Here is a 9,033-nt window from a genome sequence, read left to right as displayed (position 1 = left end):
ATGCACATCAACAAATTAAGCCAACGAAAAAATTAAAATATTTCAAGAAAAAGGTGGTTGTGATAAAGAACAAAAGAAAAAGATTTTTGATATATCATAAATATGACAAGCTGAATGCTAACATTTATAAATTCTTTTCATTCCATATGCTCTCCGGAATGTAGAAAATAATGGAAATTTTAAAATTCACTAACTTCAAAAAACTATAACATCAATTTGGCTGTCAGAAAGACCACTCACAAAGAACCTTTTTGTGTTGTAAGTTCAATGTAAGACATCACAAAAGTCTAAATGGTGTTTTTTGTGCAGCTTTAGATCAATGAAAGGAATGTTTAATAGAATTACAACGGCTTCTCCATATTTATAACCAGATGAAATTTAACGGCAAACCCTTGCTAAGCTTTTGAAGTACCACCATGATCCCTCTCAACATGCTCCACAAGAGCCACTGGATCACGAAATCCTTTACTACACTTCGGACATACATCTATTGTCACCTTTGGACGAGCCTGGTTGCCACACTTTTCATGAACTTTCTCCACATGTTCTATCAGAGTTGTAACTGAGGAAAACCTCGCCCCACACTGAGGGCATCCCTCCATTCCCCCGGTGCCACTACTACTACTACTACTACTGCTCTGCCCCGTCCTGTTCGCCATCTGGAACTTTTGACTAATTTCACTACCCAATTTTGCCACGCTTGCTTCAGCTGAAGCTCGAAAGCTCGAAGCTGCAGTAAGAAAGTTAGACCACTTGGGTGAAGCTGAGGCCGTAGATTGGTTTGTTTTCGCCTCTTCTTTTCTATTCCTACTTAACATAGTCATAAATCCGAAACTGGTGTCAGGTTTCTTCGGACCAGGACAATTATGATCAGGTCCAAACCGATGCTTCAAGCAATGGTCCAAGGTGCAATCTCTGCACTTGATTGTGTTCGAGAACACTAGGACCTCCCTGCAGCCGCGGACAGGACATTTTTTCTTCTTAGTGACTTTATCATAGTTTGAAGGATCACAATCAGTATTAACATGATACTCCCAAGTGATATGCGGATCTTGATCGGATTTCAGACGAACCCCTTTGGCACAAAGGGGGCAGATTACAACAGTAACATCCCGGTTTTCAGCTTTTGGACATTGGTGTTGGTTGTAGCTCCGGTGCTCCAAACAAAAAACCTGTAAAAATTTCAGTAAAATACCATTTACCACAAATCAAGATTCCCCAACCAAAGATTCCGAGAAACCAACAAAAAAATATATAGAATCCTCAATTTCCCACAAACAAGAATCATTAAAATGAGTAAAATTCATCTTTAAAATAAAGATAACGCTATAAAGAATTGCAGAGAAATGATAAATTTTAATGGGATGGCATATTTCGAATTGAAACGGAAATATGAATAAAGCGGTAACAAAAAGAAAGAACTTTGAATAGAGAAATAAAATGAGAAGAGCACCTTGTTGCAACAATCGCAAGTGAAAGGCAAGAAATCGATCTGCTTGCAATCGGGAAGGCTGCAATGCTTTCCGAGATCTGGGAATTGAGGGGTCCCCATTTGATTTTCGTTATCACGTTTGAACAATCAATAAAAAAATAGAGCTACAAATTTGAATGTATCAAGAATCGGGATTCCGCGTTCAAGGAAAAGCCGCGGAATCCCAGAGGTGGAGCTGAGCGACCAAGAAAGTCAATCAAATTAATGTTTGTTTCTGTGCCTTGGTTTAGTTATTACGTTTTAATATTCAAGTCGGATTATAATATATTAATTTGTTTAACAAAATTGTATATAAAGATTAAAATAACAGAATTTATAAGGCAATATATTTCACGGTTTTTATTATAATCTTATTTATTATATAAATTACATTAATTATTGAAACTTAAAAATTGAAATTTCAGTGTATTAGTGTTGTGGAATAAGGAACAGATGGAATATAACAAATTAATATAAACACCTTAATTTTTATTCAATAATAGATTATCAATTTTTTTTTTTATTGGTTGAACAAAATAAATTTGTTATTATGTTTTGAGAAGCAATGCCAAGAAAATTAATTAATTCACCCAGACGATGTAAATATAACTTGAATTGTTTTATGCGTCTCAATTAGGTTAAATATTTTCAAAATTACTTAAGAGTTGAGTGAAAAACAATATTTAATTAATAATCAAATTAGTTACTTATAGATTTTATGTAAATTATTATCAAAACAATATCTCTTACAATAAAATATATGTGATTATTATTTAAATTCACAAAAAATAAAAATCTATAAAGTATCAGACAAGTAATTGAGATTTTAATAAAATAGAATTATTTTTAACGTTATTTTAAAAATAGACTCTAATAAGATAACACATGGGTCAAACACACAACCGTCTAAACTCTTTCATGTATATATACAAACTATGAAACTACATATACAAAAGTATCAGTAGAAATTATTTCTTACAAATAGATGTGTAACCCTGCATATTTAACATATAATCTCTTTCAATTATTGAATTTATTTTTTATTTTAAGTCATCTAATCATTTTAAAACACATCAATTTGTATTAGAGTGGTTGTATAAAAAGTTTGTCTATAAAGTATTATCCTTATCAAAAACATAACTATTCATAAAATGGATTACGGTTCCCATACATTTAATAACTAAAATATTTTCAAGCATAAAATAGATTAGGATTCTCACACATTCAGTAGCTAAATATTTTCAAGAACAAACAAATCATAATGCTCTTGGAAATGGGCTAACAACCCTTCTTCGATTTAACTTAGTTGTCAATGTAGCCTCTTTCAATTTCAATTTCACTTGTCAGTATAGTCTCTTTCAATTGCGTTTTAGTAGTGTTTTAAAACCTAGTCTAGCTCGATTAGTTGAACCGGAACCTGAGGCCTTCGCCAGGTCGAGTTAGTAATTTTCCTATTTACCAAAAACCTTAGAAATTAGGACGGTGATCGACAAACAATTGAAGGCTAGAATGTTAGGGCTTTTGAAGAAAAATGGTTGTGAATACAAGAGTGGTGATAGAGGTCATTTTCAATGAGTGAATCGACCAAAATCGTGAAACTAAATCAACGGCAACAACCCGAGACAATTGTTATGGGTTTTGGTTAGGAAGTTGAGGAGAGTATTTTCATAGTGATGAAGAAAGTCATCATCACCAGAAAAAAAACCCTATTTTGGTGTTTAGAGTGTTTTTACAAGATTTTAAACCTACAAGACTTATATAAAATTTTTAAGAGTGTTTTTGTTATATTTCAAACTTTTTAACATCGTCAAATTGGTTGAGTTTCACCCAGAATGGTTATTTAAACACTGCGTTTTAGTTCCAATTCTCAATTGTAGCTTAGAATTAGGCTGACAAACCTTCTTCAATTGTACCTCTCGATATAGCCTTTTTCAATTCACCGAGGATCAACTGATAGCGCACTAGGTTACAATCATCAGAAAGCAAAATTTGTAAACATTCCAAAGACGTACGACCGCATCAATGAACTCGGATATGAGGGCTGATAATTTGAAGAAAAATGCAGGAGCTAATAAGTATAATAACATTGGTAATCAAAGAAATTTAATAACATCCATCACAATTCAACCAACCATAATTTGATTCAAATGTCAAAATGTTAAAACAGACAATTGTCCCAAAAATACCAACATACTAGTCCTGCAGAAATTAAAAAGAAAAAAAGAAAAACATTTGTAACGAACAACGCTATACTATAAGGCCGAGCAAAATTCAAGAAACCTAAAATAGCTTAAGCATCAATTCCATGATCCTCTGCAATGAGTAGCTTCCCAGTTGGCTTTCCCAAGAGATCTGTGTACTCTTGGAATGGAGATTTCACAAAGCGAGTCTCCCTCCAAAAGTCAGGAGTGAGGAATCCATACGTCTTCAACAAACACTCGAAAGTTGCCTGCGGATTTGAAGTAAGTAAAACATAAGCCACCAACAACACTAAAACTAAATTTATTGAAGTAATATTCACTTAATCGTAAGTTGCAAGTATAAATTCTCACAAAAATTGTTATAGCAAAACCACAAGACATCAGTTCCAATGGAAATTAGATGGAATAACCATAACAAAATTTAAAAAATACAATGCATACGCAGTAAAATGAACTATACAAACAGAAGTTCAATGCTCGAGGATATAGCATCGATAAAAAAAATATATATATAATGGCAACTCGTCAAACAGAGCCCCTAGCAGAAAAAAACATCATTTTCAACTAAAAATAAAACCAGAACCTCATGAAATAACAATCATACATAGAAAAGGTCAAAACAGTAGGTTGATCAATTCAAAACATTTAACTACATTTGCCACACACACAATGAAGAGCTCTCTATATATCAACATAAATCTTAAGAATATATATAAATGCAAACAATTACCATTGCATCGCCAAAAAATAAAAAAAAGTGCACAACTTAGTTGATAAAAGTAACATCCATTGGGAAAACATAAAGAAACACAGAAATGGCAAGAAAACTCAACATAAAATACAACTTTTAGCCCATACAATTGAATGTGAAACAAAACTTAAACCTTTAAAGAACGCATTAGAACTTACGGAAACACAATTAACTTTTATTTGAAGCAGTTTAGCCAAATTATAAACTAAAAACCTTCATAAAATATCACCAGGACACCAATCAACAATCTGTACTTTATCGATAAGATTTACAGTATAAAAAAAATTCACAACAAATCGACAACGTTATTCAGTGATTTCAACATATCTTTAAACCTCCATCACGACTTAAAACCCTAGTTAAAATGCCACATTTTTTTAGCCACTAAACCTATAAATAATTAATCAAATCAAAGCCATACCAGAAATAAATAAAACTTATAAACGAAAAAAGTTTTTAAAAAAAAAAAAGGTAAAAATCTAAACCTTCACAAAGTTTCCAAGAGTTTTGGTAGACCCACGAGAGGATGTGAAAACATCCTCAATCCCAGCGAACTGCAGAACCTTCTTTGGGACCCTAGCAGCCACGATTCCAGCTCCACGTGGTGCCGGCACCATTCTCACGGTAACACTACCACACTTCCCCGTAACCTTGCAGGGCACGGTGTGTGGCTTACCGATCTTGTTACCCCAGTATCCTCTCCTCACTGGAATAACCGACAGTTTGGCCAGTATAATCGCTCCGCGAATTGCCGTGGCCACTTCCTTCGAGCACTTGACGCCGAGTCCGACGTGGCCGTTACCGTCACCGACAACAACGAAGGCCTTGAACCTGGTTCTCTGACCGGCACGTGTCTGCTTCTGAACTGGCATGATTTTCATGACCTCATCCTTCAACGAGGGGCCGACCAGCTGGTCGATAATTTGATACTCCTTGATTGGCAAAGAGTGGAGATAGATCTGCTCGAGGCTTCTGATCTTGTTCTCTTTAACTAAACGACCGAGTTTAGTGACTGGAACCCATTTCTCTTCCTCCTCTCTACGGCCAGCGCGGCGACGGCCACGAGGACCGCCACGGTCGCCACGGCCTCGGCCAAATCCACGCCCGAAGGATCCACGCTCGCCGCCTCGTTCTGCCATGCTTGCTTTTGGTTAGAATGGGCTTTGGGTAGGGTTTTTTGCGAGAGCAAAATGCTGAAGCGAGAGGCAGAGTGAGAGAGTTAAGAAAGTAAAATGGGGATATATATATGTGCAAGGGTGGGGAAGTTAGGGTTTGTGGCGCCTGTTTGGATTAGAGTTTAACACAATCTTGGATTGTCGACAAGGATTGGGCTGGTTTCAGCCTAGTCGTAAGGCCCAAAACAATTAATGGGCCTGGATTATTTGCTTCTTAGAATTATTGCTAGGAAGCTCACTGCGTCTTTAATAGATTCCACTCTCTAACTACACTCACTGGCTCTCCAATTCGGGGAATGATTTTAAGCCCCCTGACAAATTTATCCTTAAAAAAGCAGCTTATATATTCTCAAATTTCTTTAACACCCTATTTTAATGAAATAAATTTATCAATAAAAACGCTTTTACAAAGAAAAATAAGAGAAATTTTAAAGCACAATATAGAATGTGGAAAATAATGCAGGCAGCAATGCATATATGGATTTGAAATTGAAGTATTTATGTTCATTCATAAAATATATCAAGAGCTTCAAGACTGGGAGATTCATTGGGCATGGTGATAAAGTATGTAATCCACTTCAATGACCACAGTCCACAAACAGGAACCAAGAAAGCAAAATGGAGAAGGCACAGCAAGCGGATAAACAAACTGAAAACAAAACAAAGGAAAAGCTTACCAAGAAAATTAGGAATACGAAGACGTACCTCTTCTGAGCAGCCAAATGATATGATAGTTTTAGAACTTTTGAGTATTTCATTCCCACAAACTTCAACATCTGGAAGATGCTCTTTGTTATTTAAGTAATTGTATACCTCCTTGAATAGTTTAGATTATCCAATATGGATTTAGATATTCTATCTGCATTACTTTCCAGAAATTTGCGTAAGAGAATCTTGTAGAATTGCTTTATTCATAATTTTGTAATATAATTTTTATGTCAGAGAAATTTGAGTATATATAATATTATCTTTTGTAGTATTTTTATTTTTATTTAGGGGGCGTTTGGATCATATAATGTTTTATTATAGGAGATGTTATATTAATTGAAAGATAGATTACATTGAAGATTATTGGGAATATTTATGAAATGTGTTTAGTTGGTTCGAATAAATTAGTTAATAATATGTTTGGTTGGGAGGATAAATGGGTGGGAATATTATATAAATTACTAAATTGCCTCCTTTTTAAATATTAATATAATATTATTGTTTTTGAATCATTTTTTTAACCTCCTATATTTGAAATTTTGCTAAAACACCCCAGTCATATAAAACTTTAATTTGTAACAAAATACCTCCACCCACCCTAAGCCACTGCTGGCAGCCAACCACCATTACCATGCTAGTAGTCGACGGAATGGCCCACGACTGGCCATATATGGTCAATTGTGCGCTGGCAAAGCCATCTCCGGCCATGGATCACAAATCCATGGCTGTGAAACGGCCAAATCTTTGGCTGTGAAACGGCCATAGAAACGACCTTATCGACGCGCAACCAACTAGATTCCGCTGGTCATGCACCATTATGGCGACTACCGCCGGTAGATAGCAGTGGTCTTGGGTGGTTGAGACTATTTTTTAATTTTTAAACTTTTTTGTGGCTGGAGTGCTTTAGCTAATTTATCAAATATAAGGGGGTTGGGTAATTATTATTTGGTAGACATTTGAAGGTAATTGTATCTAAAATGGTATTTAATTAAGGGTAAAAAAGTAAGATTACCCCCTAATCTTTTAAGAACAGCACCTGAGGAGGGTATCTGATTACCCTTACATTACCAACAGTAAACACTATTTGCAATTAAAGATACCTATAATATTTTTATTACTTGCAAACCAAACAATGGAATCTTTTAAAATAAACGAAGATTACCCCTGTTATCTTACATTACCCCAATCCAAACGCACACTTAAGGGTAAATAACTATATGGGGACGTTTGGTTCAGGAATGCTAGATTACTAGGAATATTGGATTACTGGAAAGATAGATTACCTTGGAAGATTACTAGGAATCTTTAAGAAAATATGTTTGGTTAGTTGGTGGGTATGTTATATTAATATGTTTGGTTATGGGAATAAATTGGTGGGTATGTTATTTAAATTACTAAATTGACCCTCTTTTAAATATTAATATAATATTATTTTTATTATTAATTTTTGAATAAGACAACGTTATTCAGTGATTTCAACATATCTTTAAACCTCCATCACGACTTTAAACCCTAGTTAAAATGTCACATTTTTTTAGTCACTAAACCTATAAATAATTAATCAAATCAAAGCCATACCAGAAATAAATAAAACTTATAAACGAAAAAAGTTTTTAAAAAAAAAAAAAGGTAAAAATCTAAACCTTCACAAAGTTTCCAAGAGTTTTGGTAGACCCACGAGAGGATGTGAAAACATCATCAATCCCAGCGAACTGCAGAACCTTCTTTGGGACCCTAGCAGCCACGATTCCAGCTCCACGTGGTGCCGGCACCATTCTCACGGTAACACTACCACACTTCCCCGTAACCTTGCAGGGCACGGTGTGTGGCTTACCGATCTTGTTACCCCAGTATCCTCTCCTCACTGGAATAACCGACAGTTTGGCCAGTATAATCGCTCCGCGAATTGCCGTGGCCACTTCCTTCGAGCACTTGACGCCGAGTCCGACGTGGCCGTTACCGTCACCGACAACAACGAAGGCCTTGAACCTGGTTCTCTGACCGGCACGTGTCTGCTTCTGAACTGGCATGATTTTCATGACCTCATCCTTCAACGAGGGGCCGACCAGCTGGTCGATAATTTGATACTCCTTGATTGGCAAAGAGTGGAGATAGATCTGCTCGAGGCTTCTGATCTTGTTCTCTTTAACTAAACGACCGAGTTTAGTGACTGGAACCCATTTCTCTTCCTCCTCTCTACGGCCAGCGCGGCGACGGCCACGAGGACCGCCACGGTCGCCACGGCCTCGGCCAAATCCACGCCCGAAGGATCCACGCTCGCCGCCTCGTTCTGCCATGCTTGCTTTTGGTTAGAATGGGCTTTGGGTAGGGTTTTTTGCGAGAGCAAAATGCTGAAGCGAGAGGCAGAGTGAGAGAGTTAAGAAAGTAAAATGGGGATATATATATGTGCAAGGGTGGGGAAGTTAGGGTTTGTGGCGCCTGTTTGGATTAGAGTTTAACACAATCTTGGATTGTCGACAAGGATTGGGCTGGTTTCAGCCTAGTCGTAAGGCCCAAAACAATTAATGGGCCTGGATTATTTGCTTCTTAGAATTATTGCTAGGAAGCTCACTGCGTCTTTAATAGATTCCACTCTCTAACTACACTCACTGGCTCTCCAATTCGGGGAATGATTTTAAGCCCCCTGACAAATTTATCCTTAAAAAAGCAGCTTATATATTCTCAAATTTCTTTAACACCCTATTTTAATGAAATAAATTTATCAAT

The 9,033-nt window shown here is 36.1% G+C and overlaps 2 protein-coding genes across 3 annotated transcripts; both read right to left on the bottom strand.

Moving 5' to 3' along the window:
• Positions 1 to 282: 282 nt before the first annotated feature.
• Positions 283 to 1,711, bottom strand: LOC116129365 (zinc finger AN1 and C2H2 domain-containing stress-associated protein 16-like). The gene is made up of 2 exons (XM_031415110.1): positions 1,454 to 1,711; positions 283 to 1,172 (listed from the first exon to the last, which is right to left on the bottom strand). Exons 1-2 carry the CDS (start codon positions 1,550 to 1,552, stop codon positions 396 to 398), a joined length of 876 nt encoding a protein of 291 aa, XP_031270970.1. The 5' UTR covers positions 1,553 to 1,711; the 3' UTR covers positions 283 to 395.
• Positions 1,712 to 3,560: 1,849 nt separating this feature from the next.
• LOC116129355 (40S ribosomal protein S2-4-like) lies at positions 3,561 to 8,694 on the bottom strand. 2 transcript variants are annotated; one of them, XM_031415097.1, is made up of 2 exons: positions 4,909 to 5,652; positions 3,561 to 3,920 (listed from the first exon to the last, which is right to left on the bottom strand). In XM_031415097.1, exons 1-2 carry the CDS (start codon positions 5,560 to 5,562, stop codon positions 3,762 to 3,764), a joined length of 813 nt encoding a protein of 270 aa, XP_031270957.1. In that variant the 5' UTR covers positions 5,563 to 5,652; the 3' UTR covers positions 3,561 to 3,761. The 2 variants fall into 2 exon arrangements, with proteins under 2 accessions (XP_031270957.1, XP_031270958.1); XM_031415098.1 differs by lacking the exon at positions 4,909 to 5,652 and adding an exon at positions 7,950 to 8,694 and having other exon boundaries at positions 3,579 to 3,920.
• Between the last annotated feature and the right edge of the window lie 339 nt (positions 8,695 to 9,033).

The sequence above is a fragment of the Pistacia vera genome, unplaced genomic scaffold (assembly GCF_008641045.1).
Source record: "Pistacia vera cultivar Batoury unplaced genomic scaffold, PisVer_v2 Contig211, whole genome shotgun sequence".
In the NCBI taxonomy this organism is placed as follows: domain Eukaryota; kingdom Viridiplantae; phylum Streptophyta; class Magnoliopsida; order Sapindales; family Anacardiaceae; genus Pistacia; species Pistacia vera.
This window is presented reverse-complemented; position numbering and strand designations above follow the sequence as displayed.

Coding starts and splice junctions, on each gene's coding strand:
- LOC116129355 (XM_031415098.1), bottom strand. CDS start 8,603: ATGGCAGAACGAGGCGGCGAGCGTGGATCCTTCGGGCGTGGATTTGGC. Junction 3,921..7,949: donor CTCTTGGAAACTTTGTGAAG/GTTTAGATTTTT, acceptor TCAAATCCGCAG/GCAACTTTCGAGTGTTTGTT.
- LOC116129365 (XM_031415110.1), bottom strand. CDS start 1,552: ATGGGGACCCCTCAATTCCCAGATCTCGGAAAGCATTGCAGCCTTCCC. Junction 1,173..1,453: donor CTTGCGATTGTTGCAACAAG/GTGCTCTTCTCA, acceptor AAATTTTTACAG/GTTTTTTGTTTGGAGCACCG.